We start from the raw sequence: 25,240 nt of genomic DNA on the forward strand, positions 1-25,240 counted from the left end.
CTGGCATCAGCCAAGGCCGAGACCTCCCGCCGGGGTCTTCGCCCGCCTCCTCTACACCAGCCTCCAGCCCGAGGGGGGCCCATCCAGCCCGACCAGGGCCACGCCCCAACGTTACGTGCCACAGATGCCAGCGGCTGGGTCACTATGCCAATGATCCTCTCTGCCCCATGAACCAGCGGCCCGGCACCACCGGGCCCCCCGGTCGACAAATCACTGCAGCCGCTCTGGGCGAAGAAAAGGATGAAGAAGAAGAGGTCCCTATGGAACCAGAAGAATGGGAGTCCGCGGCCATGTGCCTCGCCTCCCTGGGCGACAAAGACATGATCCCCCGAGACCAGATTCCGATCAACACCCAGAAGTACCGCCAGTGGGTCACCATCAACGGACGCCGGGCCGAGGCTCTCCGTGACACGGGGGCCAGCATAACCACCGTCCGCTGCCATCTGGTGACCCCAGAACAAATCTTGCCCCACGTTCTGTGCCCTGTCCGGTCAGCGGACAATTCCGAGAGCCTGTGCCAGATGGCTCGCATCCCCTTCAAGTGGGGAGGAGTGTCCGGCATGCTGAAAGTCACCGTCCGAGACGATGCCCCGGTGGACTGCCTCCTAGGGAACGACCTGGAAAGTTTCCCCTGGGCACAGATCGAGCGAAGAGAGCATCTGGGGATGCTAGGCCTTCCTGAATGGGTTTGCGTAACGACCCGATCCATGTCCACCCGGGACGCCGTCCCAACCCAAGACAATCTGCCCGAAGAACCTGAATGGCCGGCACCTCCGCCACCCGCCACTGCCACAGCCGAACCCGAACTGGGGCCGCAGGGCCCCAGCCATGAAGAACTTCCCGAGCTCGGGCCCCTTCCCGAACTAGCCCAGTGGCGCCAAGAAGGGGGCCCCACCCGCGAGCAGTTCCGTCGGGAACAAAAGACATGTCCTTCCCTTGAGGGACTCCGACAACAAGCCGCCACGCAAGCCACAGGAGACTCCTCGGGGTCCCACTGGATCTATTGGGACCAGGACCTCCTGTACAGTGAACAAAAGATTGCCAAGCTGGGGGCCGGCCGAGTGCTAGTCGTCCCCCTCCACTTCAGAGACTTTCTCTTAAACCTGGCACATGATGTGCCCCTCGCCGGGCACCTGGGGCAGGACAAAGCCTACAGCCGCCTGGTGACCCACTTTTATTGGCCGAAGATGCGCAGCGATGTGTACAACCACTGCCGAACCTGTCCGACCTGCCAAGCCAGCGGAAAGAGTGGGGGGAAAATCAAGGCCCCACTCCAACAGTTTCCCGTGGTGACCACTCCCTTCGAGCGAGTAGGGATCGACATCGTGGGGCCCCTGGATCCTCCAACCTCTCAGGGGCACCGCTTCATCCTCGTCCTGGTGGACCATGCCACCCGCTACCCAGAAGCTATCCCCCTCCGGACTATCACAGCCCCCGTAGTGGGTCGGGCGCTAATGGGGATCTTCTCTAGAGTCGGCTTCCCCCGAGAGGTCGTAAGTGATCGGGGCACAAACTTTATATCGAAATATATGCGGTCCCTGTGGCAACAGTGCGGGGTCGCGTATAAGTTCACCACCCCGTATCACCCTCAAGGGAATGGACTAGTGGAGCGATTTAATAGGACCCTGAAAGGAATGATCAAGGGCCTAGAAGAGCCCCTCCGGCGCAAATGGGACGTTCTGCTGCCATGCCTCCTGTTCGCCTACCGGGAGGTACCCCAGAAGTCCCTGGGGTTCAGCCCCTTTGAACTATTATATGGACACCCTGTGCGAGGCCCCCTCAGCCTGGTCAAGGAAGGCTGGGAGCTGGCCGCCTCCGATACTCCGCCCGATGTTTTCCGATACCTCTTGACTCTACGCAACCAGACTCGGAAGTTCCGGGAACTGGCCGAAACCAACCTGAAGGCCAGTCAAGAGGAGATGAAGCGCTGGTATGATGAAAATACCTCGTCCATTGAATTCGAGCCGGGCCAGCAGGTCTGGGTCATGTCCCCGGTCGACCCCGGCTCCCTCCAGGACAAATGGACGGGGCCCTTCAAAGTGGTGGAGCGCAAGAGCCCCGTCACCTACCTAGTGGACATGGAGTCCCCCCGGAACCCCCTCCGGGTCCTACACGCCAACCGGCTCAAGCCCCACTTTGTCCACACCGAACTGAGCCTGTTGTTGGCTACCGATGACGGAGCAGAGGACGACTCCGAGCCTTTACCAGACCTCCTGAGCACCTCCGAGAAAGATGGCTCCGTCGAGGGGGTCTCCCTCTCTCCCGCGCTGACACCCAAACAGCGCCAGGACTGCCAGAAACTGCTGGGTCAATTTGCGAACTTATTTTCCCTCACCCCCGGAGTCACTCAGTGGTGTGTTCACGACGTCGACACCGGGGACAGTCCGCCCGTGCGGCACCGAGCCTACCGCGTCCCCGACCGAGTCCGGGCCTGCATCCAAGCCGAAGTTTCCAAGATGCTAGCCCTAGGGGTAGTCGAACCCTCAGACAGTCCATGGGCCAGTCCCGTCGTCCTGGTCCCTAAGGCCGCCGCCCCCGGGGTGCCCCCGGAGCTGCGGTTCTGTGTCGACTACCGACGCCCATCCCATTCCCCGAGCGGATGAACTGATCGATCGCCTGGGAGCCGCCAGGTACCTCAGCACCTTCGACCTCACGGCCGGATACTGGCAAATCGGCCTCACGCCAGGGGCACAAGAACAATCAGCTTTCTCGACCCCCGATGGCCACTTCCACTTCAACGTGATGCCCTTCGGCATGAAGAACGCTCCGGCTACCTTCCAGAAACTAGTGAATCGGGTGCTGGCAGGGCTGGAAGAGTTCAGGGCCACCTATCTGGACGATATTGCGGTGTACAGCCTCTGTTGGGACGAGCACCTGACCCACCTCTGGAAGGTCCTGACGGCCCTCCAACGGGCCGGACTAACAATAAAAGCCAGCAAGTGCCAGATCGATCAAGGGTCCGTGACCTATCTGGGACACCAAGTGGGGAGCGGCCAAGTGGCTCCCCTTCAACCCAAGATCGACGCCATCCAGGCCTGGGAGCCCCCCGTCACCCAGACCGCCGTCCGAGCCTTCCTGGGGCTCACTGGATACTATCGGCGGTTCATAAAGGACTATGGGAGCATTGTGGGGCCCCTCACAGAACTAACCTCCAAGAGACTACCCCCGAAGGTGCACTGGACCCCCGAGTGCCAAGTAGCCTTTGAGACACTAAAGACTGCCATGTGCACCGCCCCGGTGCTCCAGGCCCCCGACTACAGCAGAGAGTTCATCGTCCAAACTGACGCCTCGGAACACGGCATTGGGGCCGTACTCTCCCAAATGAACTCTGACGGAGTCGACCTTCCTGTGGCCTTCATCAGCCGGCGCCTGCTGGCCTGAGAACAACGATGGAGCACCATCGAGAGGGAAGCATTCGCCGTCGTATTGGCCCTAAAGAAGCTCCGGCCCTACCTCTTTGGCACCCACTTCCGAGTACAGACCGACCACCGGCCCCTGCGGTGGTTGATGCAGATGCGGGGCGAGAACCCGAAGTTGCTACGTTGGTCCATCTCCCTCCAAGGGATGAACTTCACCGTGGAGCATCACCCTGGCAACGACCACGCCAACGCTGACGGCCTCTCCAGATTCTTCCGCCTTGGCGAGAAGAATCCCCAAGAAGATGGGTGACTCTTCCCTGCCTTCAGCTGGAGGGGACGTGTGTTGGACCCGGCCTCGTGGCGTGGTCCTACCCCTCCCGCATGGCGGGCCCCGGACGACATCGGCCCTCCATCCAGCCCGGGTCGGCCTCGGGCACACCTCTGCATGACCTACAAACCACCAGATCCGCCACCCGGCGGCCCACAACCACTGACACAGCACACTTGGGCCGCCCCAGCATTACCGGTCCGGTGCCCACCCCGGACCCTCATTCCAGGCCCGACGCCATCTTGGGCCCATCACGTCACAGACACGTGGTCCCGGCCCAGCCGCGGCCACGGCCCCAGCGAGCCCGCCATCAAGGCACCAAGAGCCCTCCGGGTGGTAGAGTGGCCACTCAACCAGAGACAAGGAGAGGGGAGTTTCGATGGCTCTCCAACCGTCCCCGGATGCCTGGTTTCGATCGGCCTCCGGCCTCCCTGAGCGCTGGCTCCACACCCTGCTGGGTGTCTGGACAGCATCATCCCGGCCCCTCTGACCCCCAGGCGAGAGGGTCCGGACATCAAAGGACTCCAGACCTATATCTGGGCCAGCCCCGGAGTAAGACGGCAGTTGTATCCCGGAGTCGAGAAGCCCTGCTGACGCTGTCACGGCTGACCCTGAGACGAACTCACCTTGCTGTTCTACCTGGAACCTGCTGGCGCTGCCGCAGTCCATCTTCGCTGTAACCACCTTGTAGCCTGCTGGCGCTGCCGCGGTCCATCTTCGCTGTAACCACCTTGGAGCCTGCTGGCGCTGCCGCGGTCCATCTTCGCTGTAACCACCTTGGAGCCTGCTGGCGCTGCCGCGGCCCATCTTTGCTGTAACCATCTTGGAACCTGCTGGCGCTGCCACGGTCCACACTCGCTGAACCATCTTGGAACCTGCTGGCGCTGCCGCGGTCCACACTCGCTGAACCATCTTGGAACCTGCTGGCGCTGCCGCGGTCCACACTCGCTGAACCATCTTGGAACCTGCTGGCGCTGCCGCGGTCCACACTCGCTGAACCATCTTGGGGCCTGCTGGTACTGCAGCGGCCCAACCTTCCGGAACCCCCCAGCTCGAGGATTGAGAGCTGTGCGTAGAGTCTCCTTGCAACCGACCATCTATAAGACTGTCCCGCTACCCTGCCCTTTGTCACAAGACTTTCCAGATCTCAGGATCTGCTGTATATATTGAAACGATACTTATTGCCAGATAAAGATTGAAAACTCTATCTACGTGTGGTGTACATTTGTAGTGGTGTGGTTACTCTGCTGTACGATTCTAGGAGAGGGCCCTCATGTCGGAGGCCCCTCGACATCACTCGGTCCCTTCTCTGAAGGAGGGGTAGACCTAGGGGTGGTCAGTCAGACACCTTCTGCCTCCCCCGGGTTCGCCTTTCTAACAACTCATGTCTTTTTCGTTCAACTCTTCATACCCACTGTATTGTTTAAATACTAATACCAATCTCTCATAAAATGAATGCACAGATTCCTGTGTAGTTCTGTTTATTTTTACCCAATCTGTCTCTTTTGGTGGAATTTTATTCTTCAGGAATACAATCACTTGTTCATATATTCTCATTACTTCAGGTGACGGAGCACCTGTTACTCTGTCTTGAGGATATTCCTCTTTTGGCCAATTCACAGTGATTTTACACTCAGTCCACAAATCTGCTGGCAGAACTATGTCAAATAACCCATCCAAATCAACCCATAATACTTTTGAAAATTTCACAAACCGATCTACCTGTCGATACCATTCTACTGGCTTTTCTCTCAATCTGGGGAAATCATTTGTAAATGATAATATATCCTGTCTACTCCATGGAACATGTACATATCCTCCTCCTGGTATTTCTCTCATAGGGAATTCATTTGTGACTGTCTCTTTTCTCTGACTGGAAATGCTAAAGTTGATTTATCACTAGTCTCTTCTTTCTTCTTTGCCCATTTCACTCTCCATTTATTCACATCCCCCCCATCTGTGTAACAGCACAATTAATTCTTTTATTTGGGTCAACCTTCCGGCAGTATTCATGTTTTCAATGTCTTTTTCTGAAAAGTCCACTCTATAGGATTTCTGCAATGTTTTATTCTTTGCAAATTCTATTTCGAATTCATTTGCCAAACGTTCCAACTGATCATTTACTGACTTCGCTTACCATGTTATGCTTTTACACATGAACATAAGTTCATCATCTGGGTATGTTTTTAATCTATCTGTTCCAATTGTTCTAATAATTAATTCTTCCATATCCACTTTTAGTCTCGCTACAACCAGTACTTTAGGTTCATGCTCTTTTAATTTCAGAGTTTTAATCCAATCACTTAATTCCTGCTCTGATGGTCCTACAGGTGTCTGCCTTAAATCTATTTTCTCTAGGCTCTTTTCAGGTGTAGCAGAGTCAGATTCTACTCCAGTCGCATATTTATAGGGTAAACTCTGATTGAAAGTCAATTCAGGCAGATTTACATTATTGGTTTGTCTAATTTCTGACAAATCAGGATAAATGTTCTCTTACTTTTTGTAAACTCTGTTGCAAATGGATTGTTAAACTTGGCTCTTTTATTCTTTGATTCTCAAACACTGGAATTACAGGTCCTATCGTTACTGGAACTGTTACTGCTTCCATATTTTTCGTAAGTTCCTGTATCTGTTCTGTCAATGCATTTGTAGATCGTATATATTCAGCAGTAGTGACTTGTTCTTCAACTCGTCTTTCTACCCTATTTACATTTTCTTGTTCATTACTTTGCTTGGGGGTACCAGTAAGTCTTGGTTCCGTTATTGAAGTATTCGGATAATATTTCACTTCTATTCTTTCAGGTACATCTTTAAAATTAGAAAATTGTCTTGGGGTTTCATTAATCCTTTCATCTACGGGTGGGGCATTAGTTATAGTCCATAAAGAACCTGGTTGATACGGTGGTGGTCTTCTATTTATTATTTCCTCTAGTACAGCATCCTCTGATTCACTTTCACCATAGCCTTGGTTTGCTGCTTCTACATTTTTTCTCTTCTCTGTGCATTTCCGCCCTTCATAATCATCCACTAATCTGACCGGAAACATGCCATCACACATAACTCCATCTACGCATTCTACTCTCATGTGTCTCCCCCCAGAGATTTCGAAATCTACCTCTTGATCTGATATGTCCTTTCAACCTTTTGCTTTCCAATTCATGCATCTCATCCTCCCATTCAACTAGAGCTTCAAACTGAGTCGGTTTGGGTCTTGGGTCAAGATTCATCATCTTTTCTCTCAAATTTCTCAAAACTGCCATATCAAAAGATACTCCTTCCGGAAAAGCTAATACACCATCGTTTCTGGTATATCTTACCCAATTCTCTAACCAAACACACGTATGGTAACCATATTTTGACAACATATAGGAAGCAGGCGTTTTTGGCGGAGGAAGTAATTTTCCCTCTCTTGTGACTATCGCCTTTTCCTTTACAAACACACTTTTCAATTTCGCAAACCATGGAGGTTTCTTCCTTTCCTCTCCGTAATAGTAATCCATTTTTCTGTAAAATCCCTGTCTTTCAAAAGATCACGCACTTCCCTGTTGCTGTTCCGTAACACCAACCTATCACAGCGCGGTTTACACTAATGTACCGATTAGAACAAGATACGTCTCTTTAGTGCTTAACCAATAGTTTTGCTGCTTTTCGTGATGCACCAATCAGCTCTTTGCCCTGTCTTGGTCACGAGGACCAATCCCAGTGCGACACCTTTGACGTCACCTGGCCGGCCCCTGCAGCGCCGACTAATCCCTCCTTTACAAGGTTTTTTTCAAGAAGCCGTATTTACCAGATATTTGACTAAATCGGTTAGTAACTTACACAAAACAACTCCATTCGTCTGTTTCGGTAAACAAAAGTGATAGTCCCGTTCAGAGGTGACCAAATGTCCAGAAGTGGCACTATTGGTTTCTAAGCACTAGAAAGAGTCTAATATTTTAAAAGTCATAACTGTAGACACACACACATGCATGCACACACACACACACACACACACACACACACACACAGACACACACATTCTCTCTCTCTCTCTCTCACTTTCTCTCTCCCCTCTCTCTCACTTTCTCTCTCCTCTCTCTCCCAGAAATAGGAGACCCCAGTCAGAAGGGCAGTGCCCAACCTTCCAATATACAGCTGGTTCTGTTACATGATCAGCAAGAGTCAACACTTTATTTTATGTCTTTATTTCACTTCACATCAGCGTAACATTTCACACTTAGTATAATTCACCATCAGATACATCACTGGCGAGCCAGGAAGCAGATGACAGGCAGGTTGCAAATACTCGGTTCACTGTTGCGACCAGTGCTGGCGATGAGCTTCTGACTACCTGTCATGACAACACGCAACGGAACAAATGCCACATGTTCAACAAGTGGGAGAAGCAGGGCGACCAAAAACTGAGACTCGGAGAGAAACAAATGCAGCCCTTAAGCCATCCACCCATTCTTCACGTGGAATAGGTGTACTTCCGGGGTCATGGCCTTCTGTGAAGCTGTGGCATGTCAGCTTCTCCTGGGTTAGGCGCTCACTGCAAGTAAATATGGAAAAACACATATGAGTTGTAGACTGAATAGTAAAACTCACTCAGGTTTTCAAGATCCCCAATGAATATGTGCAATGCAAATGTATTGTGGTGATTATTGGTATATAATTTGATTATATAAAATATGAATGGATTGTACAGGTTTTTTTAGGTCTCGCCTACGCAGCGAGAATGCGCTGCTTAGGAAAAAGACCTTTAGTAATCGCTTCAGCTTTGCAGGCAAAAAACGTACATGTGTTGCATTGCTTTGAATGGCAACGCGTACACGTTTGGCGATTCCCTTGCGTGAGCGAGCTTTCAAACCATATGTTAATTACAAACAGATGGTTCCTGTTCGCTCCCACAAGGGAAAGGCCCCCTCCTCTCTCCCCTCCCCCTGCTGCTGCCTCCCCTCCTCCTCGTTTTACTTAGCTGGGAGCTTCTCTCCTGCCTTCGAAGAATCGATACTTTCGCGGCAGCGGCCCACGCTTGTCTTGCTAATTACATTATTTTGTCCATTTTTTATTTTTAGAGGATCCTGTTTTTGTGAATCGCGCCATTCCGAGGATTCTATCTATCGTCTACAGGCATCCTTAGCGCAATCACCATGCACGAGTACTTGTCAACTTTAACTTTTGGGGCCAATGTAGGTGCTGCAGCGGGGCGCTTGTGCCCTCTCAACCCTGTAGTGTGCACGGTGGGCACAAAATCACACAAGGGGGTCCCTTTAAACCATCCATTCAGCTGGAATGAACAAAATAATTTAATTCACAACACAAGTGCGGCCCGCGGCTGTTAAAGTTGCGATTCTGCAAAGGCACGAGCGAAGCTCCCAGCTTAGTAAACAAGCCCCGCTGACAGATCCGCCATCATTAATGCCACCTAATTCCCATCATCCGCAGCGCCATCGATGAGTTAAAGGACCGGGCGCGGTTCTGCTCCAGTGACGCCAGTGGCCTAGTGGGGACGGGAATGTTTTCCTTTTTTGTTACATCCAAATCAATTGACCGAGTCTGAACTCAGCCAACCGGGAGAGAAGAACAAACCAGGCTGACCTGGCTCTTCCAGCAGCAGGGTTGCGCTCACTCACTACTGGCTGCGCTCACTCACCGTGCAGAAACTGCTCCTGACATCCTGCACACCCTACTCCTGACACTCACCCTTCACCGTCTGCTCCTGACATCCTGCATCGTCTGCTCCTGACACCCTGCACCATCTGCTTCTTTCGCAGTTAACCTGCGCCATATGCTCCCATGCTCTCACCATGCACGGTCTGCTCCTGAGAACTTATTACCCTGTGCCACCTTCTCCTATGCACTCACTCTCCGCCATCTGCCCTGCAGCACAGTTGGCGCCTGATACACCTTGCACCGTCTATTCCTGCACACTCACCCTGCACCGCCTGCTTTCACGCACTCACCATGCACCGCCTGCTTCTAAGAACTCACCCTACACCATCGCCCTGAACTGTCTAGTCCCAAGCACTCACCAGACACTATATACTTCTGCCCACTCACACTGCACAGTTAGCTCTCATCCACTCACTCTGCACCGTGCCTTTCATTCCCCCCGCCCCCCGTTGGCCGTGGTGCCTCCCCCCTAAACACTTATAAGGTCCCAAAGGCAAGACCTATTGGCTATGCCAATGCTTGTTAATAATTGAGCCCAGCCCCATGATAGAGTTGGTCAGCAGCACTTTGGGGTCATTCAGACACCAGCAGTCAGTGCCTGAAGGCTGCTGTGGCTGCAGAGTTACCACCTCCACCCATGCCCTGGCAGGCAGAGCACCCACCCTAATTAGATGTAACGTTTGCAGCAGCATTCATTTTTGCTTCTCACAAACAAGCCCTCAAAACAGAGATTTATTACAAAAAACAGACAAAACCAATTTCCTTGACATGGTCCCCTTTGCCTTCCATATTACAATGGTGGGAGAGGAGGCTTTTTATGGACTGGCACCAGTGCCTGTCTTTACTGGGCATCCACAGGAGACGCGCCAGGCCCTGAAATGCCAATGAGCAGCAGGACTGCTCTCTGCCAACTGCTAGATGACCCCCTTTGTCTTCCACTGAATGGACAATGACACACGTCACTACTACTAGAATTAGATGGTGGGAGAGGAGGATATTTATTCATATGTACTAGTGCCCTTCGACACACGTCACTACTACTAGAGTTAGATGGTGGAGACAAGGCCATTTATTAATATGTACTAGTGCCCTTTGGCACACATCACTACTACCACCAGAGTTAGATAGTGGGAGAGGAGGATATTAATGAATTGGCACCAGTGCCCCGTGACACATCACTACTACCAGAGTTAGATAGTGGGAGACGAGGCCATTTATTAACTGGCACCCGTGCCGGACTTTACTGGGCATCTACAGGAGACGTGCAAGGCCCTGAAATGCCAATAGGCCGCAGGATTGCTCTATGCCAACTGCTAAATGACCCCTTTGTCTTCCACTGAAAGGACAATGACACACGTCACTACTACCAGAGTTAGATGGTGGGATAGGAGGATATTTATTAATATGTACTACTGCCCTTCAACACATGTCCCTACTACCAGAGTTAGATAGTGGAAGAGGAGGATATTTATTAATTTGCACTAGTGTCCTATGACACACGTCACTATTACTAGAGTTAGATGGTGGAGACAAGGCTATTTATTAATTGGCACTACTGCTCTTTGACACATGCCACTACTACCAGAGTTAGAAGGTGGGAGAGGTGGTTATGTGTTAATATGTACTAGTGTGTTCGACACATGTCACTACTACCAGAGTTAGATGGTGAGAGACGAGGCTATTTAGTAATTGGCACTAGTGCCCTTAGACACGTCACTACTACCAGAGTTAGATGGTGGAAGAGGAGGCTAGTTATTAATTGGCGCTACTGCCCTTTGACACATGCCACTACTACCAGAGTTAGATGGTGGAGACAAGGCTATGTAATAATTGGCACTACAGCCCTTTGACACACGCCACTACTACCAGAGTTAGATGGTGGAGACAAGGCTATTTATTAATTGGCACTACTGCCCTTTGACACATGCCACTACTACTGGAGTTAGATGTTGGGAGAGGTGGTAATGTATTAATATGTAATAGCGTCCTTCGACACATGTCACTACTGCCAGAGTTAGATGGTGGGAGAGGTGGTTATGTATTACTATGCACTAGTGTCCTTCAACAAATGTCACTACTGCCAGAGTTAGATGGTGGAGACGAGGCTATTTATTATTTTGCACTACTGCCATTTGGCACATGCCACTCCTACTAGAGTTAGATGGTGGAGACGAGGCTTTTTATTAATTGGCACAACTGCCCTTTGACACATGCCACTACTACCAGAGTTAGATGGTGGAGACGAGGCTATTTATGAATTGGCACTACTGCCCTTTGACACATGCCACTACTACCAGCGTTAGATGGTGGAGACGAGGCTATTTATGAATTGGCACTACTGCCCTTTGACACACGCCACTACTACTAGAGTTAGATGGTGGGAGATGAGATTAGTTATTTATTGGCACTAATGCCCCTTGACACATGTCACTACTACCAGAGTTAGATGGTGGGAGACAAGGCTAGTTATTAATTCGCACTAGTGCCCTTCGACACGTCACTACTACTAGAGTTAGATGATGGGAGACGAGGCTATTTATTAATTGGCACTACTGCCCCAAGACACATGTCACTACTTCAAGAGTTAGATTGTGGTAGACAAGGCTATTTATTAACTGGAACTAGTGCCCCATCACATGTCACTACTACCAAAGTTAGATGGTGGGTGACGAGGCCATTCATTAATTGCCACTTGTGCCCTTCAACGCATGTGACTACTACCAGAGTTAGATATTCATGGAGGAGGATAGTTATTAACTGACACTAGTGCTTCAAGACACATGTCACTACTACAAGAGTTAGATGGAAGGAGACATGGGTATTTATTAATTGGCACTAGTGCCCTTTGACGCACGTCACTACTACCAGAGTTAGATGGTGGAAGAAGAGGTTATTTATTAACTGGCACTGGTGCCCTTCGACATGTCACTACTACTGAAGTTAGGTGTGGGAGACAAGGCTGTTTATTAATTGGTGCCAGTACCCTTGGCACACGTCACTACTACCAGAGTTAGATTGTGCTAGATGAGGCTATTTATTAATTGGCACTAGTGCCCTTACACACGTGTCACTACTACCAGAATGAGACTGGGGAGACAAGGCTATTTATTGATTGGCACTAGTGCTCTTTCACACATGTCACTACTACCAGAGTTAGATGGTGGGAGAGTAGGATATTTATTAAAATGTACTAGTGTCCTTCGATTCATGTCACTATTACCAGAGTAATTTGGTGGGAGACACGGCTATTTATTAATTGGCACTAGTGCCCTTCGACATTTCACTACTACTGAAGTTAGATGTGGGAGACAAGGCTTTGATTAATTGGCACTAGTGCCCTTCAACATGTCACTACTACTCAAGTTAGATGCGGGAGATGAGTTTATTTATTAATTGGTACTAGTGCCTTTTGTGATGGGCATCCTTGGGAGATGTGAAAGGGTCCAGCAGTGGCCACAGCGGTATCTGAATATGTATCTGAACCCCACACCCTGACTTCAGGAGTGAGTGGAAAACTATTTCAGAGCTCTAAGCTGTCACTCCACCAACTGCTAGATGACCCCCTTTGTCTTCCACTGAAAGGGAAATCACTCATACCAGAGTTAGATGGTGGGAGACAAGGCTATTTATTGATTGGCACTAGTGTCCTTCGACGTATGTCACTACTACCTGAGTTAGATGGTGGGAGTGGAGGATATGTATTAATATGTACGAGTATCCTGACACACGTCACTACTACCAGAGTTAAATGGTGGGAGACGAGGCTATTTATTGATCAGGAGCAGTGTCCTTCGTCATGTCACTACTGCTGAAGTTAGATGTGGGAGATGAGTTTATTGATTAATTGGCACTAGTGCCTTTTGTGATGGGCATCCTTGGAGATGTGAAAGGGTCCATCAGTGGCCAAAGCTGTATCTGAAAGTGTATCTGAACACCACACCCTGACTTCAGGAGTGAATGGAAATCTATTTCAGAGCTCTCAGGTATTCAAGAATCATTTATGTATATAGTATACATTAAGCTAATCCTTTTCTGCTGCTACCACACCAATCTCAATCCCTTACGGAGTGGTGCTCATTGGTCAGACCTCAGCAATCTTTCACATGCTGACCTTGAAACCTGAATCTTTAAGGTAATTTTATACTTGCATTTATAGTTTCCCTGCCATTGTTCCCTTATTTATTGAGTCTTGCTGTCTGATCTAAGTTGCACAACCTTTCACTAGTTTACATCACATGTGACAGCCCAGGAAGGACTTTCACAAAGTAAGGTCCCATGTGTTGGAACTTTGTTTAAGTATTGGTGGACATGTGTGTGGTTCAGCCTTCCAATGCACTAGGGTCAAACCTTTACATCCAGTCCATGTACCGTGTGTGTGAATATCTTCAACTGACCCTTAAGGCAAGAAAGGCCCCTTCTTGACCCCTGTGATTAATGGGTGGACTACAGTGCCAACTTGTGCTCTTTGTACACACTTTATTCGTGATGGAGCCTTGGGTATCTCTTCTGCGCAGGCTCAGCATCCAGAGGGTACAGGCTAACCCCATGCACAGTAAACTGGAGCGCATGCCATGGTGCCACACAGGCCTTCTGCCACTTCTTCTCAGATAAGAAAAGACACCTCCCTGCTGTGCCTAGCTCAGTGATGAAGAGCCAGTAGTCTCTTTACCGCAAATAAACTTACCGAAGGTGTAGGTGGCCTGGAATCCCTTCATGTTCAATGAGCCATCACTGTGGAACTGGAGCAGAAGGGAGCTCCCGGTGGAAGTCACTGGTGCGACTGGCATGGATTTGCAGTATTTGCCAATAAGTGGGGAGGTGGTCTTGGCACCATCGAAAATAGACAAGGAATCAGCGTTGCACGTAGGATTAGGTTCAAGGGCAATAGATGTGAATGTCAATGAAACCTGCAGGGTGTAAATAAGAAGTGTGTGTTAGTCCTTAAATAGTACCGGGTAGTGAGACATAAGAAAGGGGAAGTATATTTTAGCTCTTATTTACCATCACTGTCCTGACAGCAGGGGGCAGTGTGACATAAGGAAACAGAAGTATAAATTAGCCCTTATTTACTATCATTGTCCTGTAAGCAGGAGGCAGTGTGACATAAGGAACGAGAATTATGCGTTGCCCTTTATTTACCATCACTGTCCTGCCAGGAGCAGGCAATGTGACATAAGAAAGGAGAAGTATGTTTTAGCCTTTATTTAACATTACTATCCAGCCAGCAGGGGGCAGTGCGACATAAGGAAACAGAAGTATGCATTAGCCCTTATTTACCATCACTCTCCTGCCAGTAGGTGGCAGCATGACATAAGGAAACAGAAGTATGCATTAGCCCTTATTTACCATCACTCTCCTGCCAGTAGGTGGCAGCATGACATAAGGAAACAGAAGTATGTTTTAGCTCTTATTTACCATCACTATCCTGCCACTGTAGTTGGTCAGTTATAAAATATGCTTTGAAGTCTGGAGCCCCCATGCCGCACCTGGATGCTGGTAACTGCAGTTTATGTAGCTGACTCTGCGGGGTCCCCTCTCCCATGTGAAATCAATCAGTATGGTGTTCAACAGTTTAAACACCCATGCCGGTATAATCATCGGTAAATTCACATAGTGGTACAGCAAGCAGGGCAAGTTAGCGACATCAGCATTTATGCCAGGGACAGACGGCCCTGTATCGACAGGGGTAATGTGACCCAAAACGACACATGAGATATCAGTCTGTTAATCGTATGTATGAGGTTGCCCCCCAATAGGTCTTGTATTTTGTGGTATATCTGAATCCCAAGGTAGCAAAAGGTGCTTTGTGCTGTTTGTAGTTGTGTGTCACCAAATCCAAATGTGGGCTCTGTATATGTATTAGTAAAGAAGTAAGCACAAGATTTATATGCATTAATTTGCAGTGTTGACAAGTGGCCAAAGAAGGACAGCAACTTGGCTATCTCTTATTTTCCCTCCCGGAGGTCTTTGAAATACAGAAGCATGTCATTGGCATATAGAGACATGGAATGCACCACTGGGTCTAAAGTGACCCCGCTGTGGTCCACCATCTGACGGATCCCCTGCGCGATTGGCTCATCCGCCAATATTAAGAGGGTTGGGGAAACAGGGCTACCCTGCTGAGTGCCGCGAGACACCTGGTAGGGATCGAAGATATGGGGATCAGTTCTGGCTCTGGCCGTAGGTGATGGATATAGCCAAACAGCTGAACTTCACTCTTTGGCCTCTCTGGGACGAGGAGCTCGGCACCTTTCATGACGTCACTTCCTGTTGTCACGTCACTTCCGGTGACAGCGTCCCCCCACTTCTTTTTTTACGACTTGTGCCTGAATATAGTAGTTTCACCTACCGGATATAAGCCGGGGGTATCCCGTAGCGAATCAAAGCAGCAAGCATGGGATTCCCAGCATAGGGTATCAAAGTCTTGTTAGATATCTACGGAAAGGCAGCCGGCATATGGGTGGCGGTCTTGGGCTATGTCCATTATTACAAACAGGCACTTCATGATCAAGGAGGTGATGCGTCTGGGAACAAAACCACATTGATCTATGTGGATCAAGTGCAGGAGTAATGGGAGCAGTCGGCAGGCCAGAATTTTACTGAGAATGTTATATTTTGTATTCAGTAATGATACCAGGGTTTCACAGGGATGTTCCGAGAGGTTCCCTAATAGAGGGGGGGTAGCCCACGGAATCAGGGTGGCATTCTGCAGGTGCAGACCGGTCTGCAATAGATCCTCCGGTACAGCGAAAGCAAATCGCCGAGCGCTAATGCCAGATCAGGGCACTTGAATTCAATGCATCACATCTCCACCCCAGGCATTCAGTCACAGTCATCCCAGATGCCCACGTGGTCAGATCCAGGGCCTCTCCTCACCTTAGTCAGTGCGGCGGCGGGGGTAGCTGGGGAGTATATAGGCCGAAACGCGGAGCCGGGCATGACTGCATCCGGCCCACTCGTGCAGCAGAAATGCTCGGCAGCAGTCCAATTGTGCCGAACCCAGTTGCGTCAGCTATGCCGCCCCGTTGTTGGGTATAGCTGATTGTGGGGTGAGGAGCACTGGGGGCTGCCTGGGTCGCTCTTATACTGCAACCTTCGAGTTCACTCGTGTGCCCACCATGTTGTCAGCGCAGTGAGGTATAGGAGTTTTTAGTGGTCAGGCCTTATTTCACACACTAAACGCCCGCCAGGGGTGTCAGTGCACAGCACGGTACCGCTCCAGGTCTGAGTAGGGAGCCCGATGCTGCACGTAGGCGTAGGATAAAAGAAGGATATTGGGGCCTGGGTCCAGGAACACACAGATTACGCATCAGCCACCTTCGGCTGTTAGCCATGCTCCCTATGTTTTTAATATATCTTAAAAAGGACTTGCAACCCACCTTCACATTTTATTGGCCCATATGCTTGCCGGTTTACTTTCCTCCTTTTCTATATGTTGTTCCCATCCTCCCTTTGGTGTCTTTCTTATCAATTTCCTATGGCCTAACTACTCATTCCCATCCGCATTTGTGGTTTGAATTTTTTTTTCTTTTGGTTAACGCTGCGTACTATTTACATTTCGTTATGTCCCTCTAACCACCTAATATTGCTATATTTTATTACTAAACAGGCAGTCACCATTGTAGCTACCTTACAGTTAAGAAGGGCTGGATATAAATGGTGCAGCAGGTGCAGTCACACAAGGGACAAAAGCTTTAGGGAACACAATAAGCACAGATTATTGCAAAATGTTACTACTAAACAGACAGTTACAAGTGCAGTTAACTAGCAGGCACTAGGGTCATGATTACAATGGTGCAGAAGGTGCAGTGACACCGGGAGCAAACGCTTGAGACACACCACTAAACACTTAATATAGCTATATTTGACTACTAAACAGACATTCACAAGTGCAGTTACCTTGCAGTTAAAAGAGGCATGATTTGAATGGTGCAGCAGGTGCAGTGGCACCAGGGCCAACAGGTCTACGGATCCCACTAAACCCAGAATACTGCTAATTGTTACTACTAAACAGACAGTCACAAGTCCAGTTATCTAGCAGGCACCTTGGCCATGATCATAATGGTGCAGCAGGTGCAGTGACACCGGGACCAAAGGCTCGAGGCACACCACTAAACACTAAATATTTCTATATTTTACTACCAAACAGGCATTCACAAGTGCAGTTACATTGCAGGCAATTGGGTCATGATTGAAATGGTGTAGCAGGTGCAGTGGCACCAGGGCCAAAAGTTGTCATAACTCCTCTAAACACCAATTATTGCTATATTTAACAACTACTACAAAACAGGCAGTCTCAAATACAAATATCTTGCAGGCACCATGGTCATAATTGCAATCGTGCAGCAGGTGCAGTGGCACTGGGCTCAAAAGTTGTGGAACCTTTGTTCTTACGTTAAGGCTGCACAGCGCTTACTGTTTCCTGATACTTATCTTCCTCTGACTGCACACATGTAAAACAAGCTTGTTTACCTTTGCTTTAGTGGGTGGAACCTTTGGCACATTTCACATTCTTTATGATTTTGTTCCACTAATAACATTGCATTTTATTCTGTGTCATGTGTTTGTTGCTAATAAAATAGTTTTTTTCTGTGTCATGTGTTTGTTGTTGGCGCGTTATGTCGCGTTAGCTCTAACGAACTGATTGCAGTGCTTTACATGAGCACGCTCCCTGGAGCTCTGAAGGGATGTTTTAACCTCCTTTATCCGTCGGGACAGTTTCTGTATAACATTACAGCGCCAGAAAACTGCTGCAGAGTCTGGACTGTAAACACGGTCCTGTGCCTGTTCTAAAAGTATTCCTTGAGTTGTGTGATTGCAGCCTATAGTTTCAAGAGCAGTAAATAAAAAAATTCCAGCTGCTGGTCATTGCTGTCGCATTGCGACAAAGCTCGTCTTTGTGAACAAGCGTGTTTGGTGACTTTATATGATTTGTGCTACTTTATTTTTTTTCTTTGATGTGAGTTCTCGACTCTTTTAACACCAGGCATTTAGCTTAGTAAGCAGGTAGATGGTAAGACTGGCTTTTTTTTGGACTGGCCTTTACTGTGCAGTTAGTATTGTTCTAGCACAAAATATGTTATATCATTTGCTGTTTTTTCCGTTGTCCGGATGAATAAGCAATGTGTAATTGAGCGATACTCTGTAAACTGAAGCAGGAGTTATTTCCTTATAGTAAGAAGTTTGCCATTCGTCTTTTTGTGGATATAAAATACATTCACATTTATTTGCATACTTTTAATGCGTAGGTCTTTAACTTAAGAATTGCTAAAAAGGGGTTGAGTCCTCTGAAGTAATTTAAACAGCTTCCAGCTTCCATTTTCATTGTTATATAATATAAAGAACATCAACTGACACATTCTTAAAACAGGCAAACGCTTGGACTAATTTAGCTCGCTTTATGCCGGGTATTTTAGTTTAATAATTGCTAAAATAGCCTACTGTATTTTCGTTGTTATATAATATAAAGAACACCAACTCCACATTCTTAAAGCAGTTATCTAGCAGGCACTAGGGTCATGATTTCAACGGTGAAGCAGGTGCAGTGGCACCGGGACTTATGACAAATGCCTTGAGAGAAAATACAGGATTATTTACAACATACAAACTTCAAAGTATATAGCACAAAAATGAAAAATGCCACAGTGTACTGTCTAAATAAAGAAAAATAGTAAACCATAATTAACACAATGCCAATGACAATGCAAGTGGAAATATTTACAATATGTTCATGTCGGACTTGGCTCTTTTGGCAGGTTCATCCCTAAACTTTTTGCCTTTTAATGTGACCTGATACTTGGAGCTTTTGGCTTCTGCGCACTTTAGCACTGTGCCGCAGTGTAAAGTGTGTGCGCACTCTGAGTGCGTGTGGGGAGAGTGGCCTGCCCTCCCGTAGGAACGCATGGGGGATATATGTGTCCATGGTAATTCCTGGTGTGAGAGGAGTGCAGGGGGGAGTTTGGTATGTGCGAACTTGTGAGAATAAATGCTGCGCAATGGTGTGCGCAGATTTATTATGACTAGTGGAGAAGTGCCACTTTTAGAAGTTGGCATTTCTGTGTGCTGTGTGTCTGCCTGCCTGATGTGGAGTGCATGTCTGGCTTGTGATTAACAGGTGCTGGATGGTGTGCTTGGCTCCAGGAGCCAGGATGGGTCTGCCCAGTGGTGAATAGGGAGATCTGCATGTAGATGGGAGGAGTTACACCCGGGACCTGAATAGGGCTGGGCCCTCCCTCCACAATGCTGGCTCCGCGCCCTGTGGTGCGTCTGAGCACCTAGCCCCCACCTGACAAAGGGGAGAGGAGCGGAGCACAACAAAGTGCTCCAAAGCTCCCCCAAACCAGTTGCATCTGGTTTCCCCCTTGCCCTGCACCTTTGTGACAAAGGAAATCTGTGTATAAAAGAAGGGGCTGTGACCCCATGAAAGTTGTTCTCTCTGCTGTTCCTGATTTAAGGGGGGCCTGCTGCTGCTGCTGGGCGCCAGGAGGAACTGCCACTAGGGACTGCCTCCCTGCTGGAGGGCCCTGTGATCTGACCTGCCTGGGCCCAGCCTTTGCCCTCCCTTCATTCCCAAAAGACTTTATCTGGACTTTGTGCTTGAGCGCCTGGGGAGCACTATATTTTTATTGCCTGGAGAAGCGCTTGACCTTCCTTTCCTGAGGACCACTTTATGGTGGTGCCTTTCTTTAGAGAAGCAGCGCTTCTATTTTCTGGCTGCAGCGCGGATCTGCGACCATTTTAAACAGGGCATGGGGATCCCTCATCTGCCCCGCATCACTGCCGCAGCCCGGAAAGACGGAGCACCGCAGTGGTGCCAAGACCGGAAATCAGGTCGCGTGTTGCCTGACGTGGGGCGGGATTTCCGCTGTCCCGAGAGAAGGCCCGCGCCCACGGAATCCCTAGCGAAAAGGCTGGGAGCAGAGGGGAGCCCACCCCGCGCTCCAGCGCCCAGAAACAGGAAGCGGACGGGAACCCACCCCGTGCTCCTGTAGACTGAAGGAGGCCGCCTTGCAGATGAGAGAGAGAGCCCCCGAGGAGCGGGTGCTCTCCTGTGCTGGCCGTTCTGACCACCGGTCTGCCCAGAGGAGTCCTGACGTCAGGGGCGTCCCACGTGCCTGGAGCCTCGGAGGCTCCACAGGAGAAGCACGGCCATCAAAGAGAAGGCGGAGGTGGTACAAGGCTCATTGCCGGTGCCTGCCCCACCGCGGTTAGAAGAGATGAGCCGCAGCCACTGCAGGAGTACCCCGCGTGCAGCTGCAGAAGAACCCGGTGAGTAAGGCAGTGGTGTAGTCGTAAGAGGGGGTGTCGGGGCACATTTCCGGTGCCCGCTCCCCAACTCCTGCTGTACTGACTTTGTTTGGGGCCACATTGTCGTGAGGAGGCCCCGGGGGACTTAGAGGCCAATCCAGTGGGAGAGTCCTGGTGTGGACTTCTAGAGCCCCTGCGGAACCAGTGCTATTTTCACCAGCTGCCCCACCTGAGAGCGGGCAGCTGCAACAGTGCCCATAGTTTATTCATAAGGGCCCCAGGGAGGGGTCAGGGTACAGTGGTGAACTCCTACTTTCAGATGCCCTGTGAGAGCACAGGCAGCTGCAACACTTGGGATTGTTTATCTTCTGCTAGGGTCCCAAAGAGAGGCTCAGAGGGCACTGTGGTGCCAGGGCTCATTTTACAGCTGCCCAGCAAGTAGTGGGCAGCTGCCACGTTTAGGCCGAATCTGTTGTGCACTTTTACTTCGCTGCATTTCAGCCAGCCCTGACTGTTGTTGAACATAGGGCGTTGGAGCCCTGTGAGAGACGACTTGGCCTAGGGCCAGTTCAGTGTGTGGTGCCCCCGCTTAGTGCACACTGGGTTTATGATGGTAAATACATGATGTATTTGTACGGTGATGCCTATGCCGTAATGTGATTTAGGCCTAATGTGATTCTTGTGCAAGGTGATTGGTGCATACTGTAATTTATGGAGGTGCGCAGGACATGTGAGTTATGTGCTGTATTTATGCACCGTGATTTATGCCTCTTAATGTGTTTATGCCTAATGTGATAATGCTGAGGTCATTATTCCGCCAGTAATTACTGGTTGCGCTCTACAATTATTATTTTATGCCACAGTTATTATATGTTCTACATTTGCTAATTTCCCTTTGTGATTGTTCTGACAGTGGCCCAATTGGCCCTGTCATGTGTATATAATCCCCTGTAGATACTGCCCAGTGCCAGTTGGCACAGTGTAAATTGTGTGAATATGATCTAATGTGTTTATGGTAATACAAAGGCTATTTTTATATATAACCTTTTGTGGAGTTCCTTTTGTGGTGTGCCTAGTGTGTTGCTGCTGTTGTGTGTGTGTGTTGTGCAAACGCTTTACACATTGCCTCATGGATAAGCCTGACTGCTCGTGCCAAGCTACTGAGGGGGTGAGCAGGGGTTATCTTTTGCGTGTAACTCCCTTGCCCTGACTAGAGTGGTGGTCTCTGCCTGGCTTTGGCGCAAGCCTTAGCCAACCAGAGATCCCATTTCTAACAATTCATTATTGTTTCAGAATGTATGTTCATGCTTAAGTATTTTCGCAATAATAAAAGAAAAATGTGCAAAGCAAAATAAATAAAAACTTCGTAAGAGAAATCTGCAATAAAAAAAAACTTGCACTTCTCAATAAAACAACAGTCTCACTTTCAGTGTGTTTCTTTCACTTATATTGCACAACTGCTCAAATGCTTATTTAAACATTGTAATTTTCATTTGTTTATCTTACCAATGGGCAATAACCAAACAGCACCTTTTATATCTACTTTTCGTAATCTTGTTGTTTTGATTTGCAAAAACAGTGCTTTTGCTGTTCTTGTATGATTTTCCATCCACCCTTTACCTATTATTCCCATAGCTGCACTATTTTCAAGTCTACTTATCAGGTATATGTTTTTTTTTATGTTTGTCCTCTACCTTTTACCCAATCTCCCAACTTTATAATACCACTAGTAACAACCCAATATATTGTCTTTTTGTACATAAACAAGTCATAACTCTTTAACAGACTTTCTGTAACTTACATTGTACAACATTGTACAACTACTCAGCAAACTACAACTTTCAAAAAAAGCTTATTAATCACATAGGCGAAACCTAATGCATTTACTAATGCTTGTTTAAAGCTGTCCTGGAAAGTCATGATGTCATACCACCCTCTCTGGCGAACCTTCTAAAAGGTTCTTCATGATTCCAGGGTCTGCTAGGCTTACCTTCTGTTTTTTCTCAGTACTAGAATGACATTGGGTAGCTCCTGCACTTACCTTGGATCCAGCTGGAGCCGTGATGTAGAAGCCGCAGTCCATGTTGGAATCGTAATTGTTGGGGAAGTTAGGGGATGAGACGGTGCCGTCAGAGCTGGTGAATGTGCCGCCACATTTTACTGTCAAACAGAAGAAAAAATCATCTTAGCGCTCAGCGCATAGAGTACTGATGATGAGTGTACAAAGTCCGCATGCAAAAAACACATCTCAGCTTCAGCCCTTCCACAACTGTGTGCCAACCCAGAGCCAGGAGTAGGGTCCTGCCTGATGCCGCCTGCACGCTGTTTGTGCCTCAGCTCACATGTCCTCAAAAATAGTGGTACATGGCAAGAAACTGGAGACATGGCGTTCCAGTCAGAAAGTACACATTTACTGTCAGGATGGTAAATAACAGAGCTCATATCACTGCCAATAAAGGACCCCCACTTTCAGAGATTCTTGTCAGTACTCTCCCACGTCACTAATCATATGTGTTCCCATATATTTTGTGCACAGTGTGATATTTGTCACCCCCCGATCATTGGTGGCCAAGACTCCACCGGCAGAGAAATCAGAAACAAAAAAACGCTAATCCATGACCACCCGCTGCTCCTTTCCCTAGACTCAACAGAATTTTGTTGGTGTACTGGCCCCACGATACCTTGTATTCCATGGTAAGACGCCTATTGACTCTGAGAAACAAGCACTTCCTGCAGTGAGCCTTATGCCAACACACCCAGATATCCTGGGAGCACAGCTCACTGGATCCCAACAAGAAGTCTTGGTGAGCTCCCTTCCCCATTGCTGTAGAAGGCCTTTGCTTCCTTCCTCCCCAATCTGAGAGTGACACCAAGGACCGTACCATTGCTGTAGGAGGCTTCTGCATTCCTGCTCCCTGAATGAGAGCCGCCTGACACCAAGGACCATACCATTGCTGTAGGAGGCTTCTGCATTCCTGCTCCCTGAATGAGAGCGGCCTGACACCAAGGACCGTACCATTGCTGTAGGAGGCCTTGAAGACCTCCCTCCACTGACTTAAAGTGCCCCGACACCAAGAACGTACCACTGCTGTAGGAGGCCTTGAACCCACTGGCGGTGATGGAGCCGTCTGTCACAAACTCCAGCAGCATCTCATTTCCAGATGACATGAATGGCTGGAGCTGTCCGGTCCCACACGCTTTGCTGATTAAGACTGGGGCTGCCTTACTGTCGCCATCGTAAATTGTGAGGTAGTCGGAGGCGCAGTTTGAGGAGGATTGGAGATCGAAGGCATCAAACTGTAGGAGAATCTGAGAAGAAAGAGCAGTAAATCAGACATACAACCTCCAGGGTGTCTAGAACTTTCTATCCATCATTTGTTTAAAAAGGACTGATTTTCAGTTTTTTAAAGTTATCCGCAGACTAGACTCAGCCGGTGATTTTGCATTGACTTGTTCTATTTCTAGCCTCCTTCGCCACCATCACTAAACTTCATTTGTGTGTTCAAAGAGACATGACACCCTTATGCGGTCCCTGCACCTCCTGTCTTCTCTCATGGTGCCTCTACTTGGAACCAACACTGTTCTGAAGCTTTGGTGCCTCTTGTGAAGAAGTTAAAATACAGGGTTCTTGTTGCCTGTGCTAAGCTGGGGCTGTCAGTCAAGTTAAAGGAGTAACTGAGAGAGCCAAGCTGGGGTAAGCTTCAAGGCACATGGTACAGTTGTCTCCTCATTGGGCTCTTAAGGAAGGCCCTCCACCTCTCTGGGCACAATCACCTGTGTCCTACCTTTGAGTGTGAGTGATGCCCACCAGCAGACCATGACAGGAAGAAGGCTGCAGCTCTTCAGATGAAATCTCACAAAGGATTTCCACACTGGGAACAGATGCTCATGCTTTGTGCAAGGGTTGGTGGTGAATATTGAGCAGAGAAATATCACATACAAAAGTATTGTAGCCAGAATATCAGCTATCACAACATCCAGAGTGTGTACAGCTAAGTAAAGATTTACTACTCTTCACATCAGCCTACCTTGACGCCATATATCTCTGTATTCTCAAGATAAATGTGGAATTAAGTACCGGAAGTCTCACTTACCCATACATATTGACCTAAACCATACTTTGTTAGCTGATATTTTGGCTAAGATGTTTTTGTTGCACTGTATTCAAAACTCAATATTCTTTACCATACACTCAGGGGGTGACACCTATCGCTGTGCACCCCAGTAGTTTGTCCTTATACACTGTCCATTAATAGGTAATCCTTCTGTGCCCATATCCTTTGGGGAACTCCACTGGCATTCCCTCTCACCTTTGTTTATTGCCCCCATGTGACATTTCTTTGAAGCCCGATTTGAACTTGATTAAAGTCTGACTTATTTACCCCTTGTAGACCCTCTCTTTAAGCTTTATTCCATCTACTCTGCGGTGTCAGCCCTACAGTAGATCTCAATAATACCTTCTGATTGGTTCTTCTCTGAAGCTCTGCAGCTATGGTGCTGATGTTATTGGTGAGATCATTCCAAGGACAGATCCTTCTCCTCCTCACTCATGGACCACTCTAACCAGAGAAACCTATCTCAGCAGCTTCCTCGGCCACCAATCAGGCAGCTCCTAACCCAGCGCGCTACTCTAAGTCCCACCCCTAGG

General features: G+C 48.7%; 1 protein-coding gene across 1 annotated transcript in view; it reads right to left on the bottom strand.

Annotated features, from left to right (window-relative positions):
• Window positions 1-8,092: 8,092 nt before the first annotated feature.
• LOC144826954 (embryonic protein UVS.2-like) overlaps window positions 8,093-25,240 on the bottom strand; it is a 79,535-nt gene continuing 62,387 nt past the window's right edge. Inside the window, exons 10-13 of the mRNA XM_078685415.1 lie at window positions 23,676-23,901; window positions 22,634-22,752; window positions 14,030-14,252; window positions 8,093-8,221 (exon numbers count right to left, since the gene is read on the bottom strand). Coding sequence (XP_078541541.1) covers window positions 8,211-8,221; window positions 14,030-14,252; window positions 22,634-22,752; window positions 23,676-23,901 — 579 coding nt within the window. The 3' untranslated portion in view covers window positions 8,093-8,210. The remainder of the gene's footprint in view (window positions 8,222-14,029; window positions 14,253-22,633; window positions 22,753-23,675; window positions 23,902-25,240) is intronic.

This window comes from Lissotriton helveticus, chromosome 4_1 (genome assembly GCF_964261635.1).
Source record: "Lissotriton helveticus chromosome 4_1, aLisHel1.1, whole genome shotgun sequence".
Taxonomy (NCBI): Eukaryota; Metazoa; Chordata; class Amphibia; order Caudata; family Salamandridae; genus Lissotriton; species Lissotriton helveticus.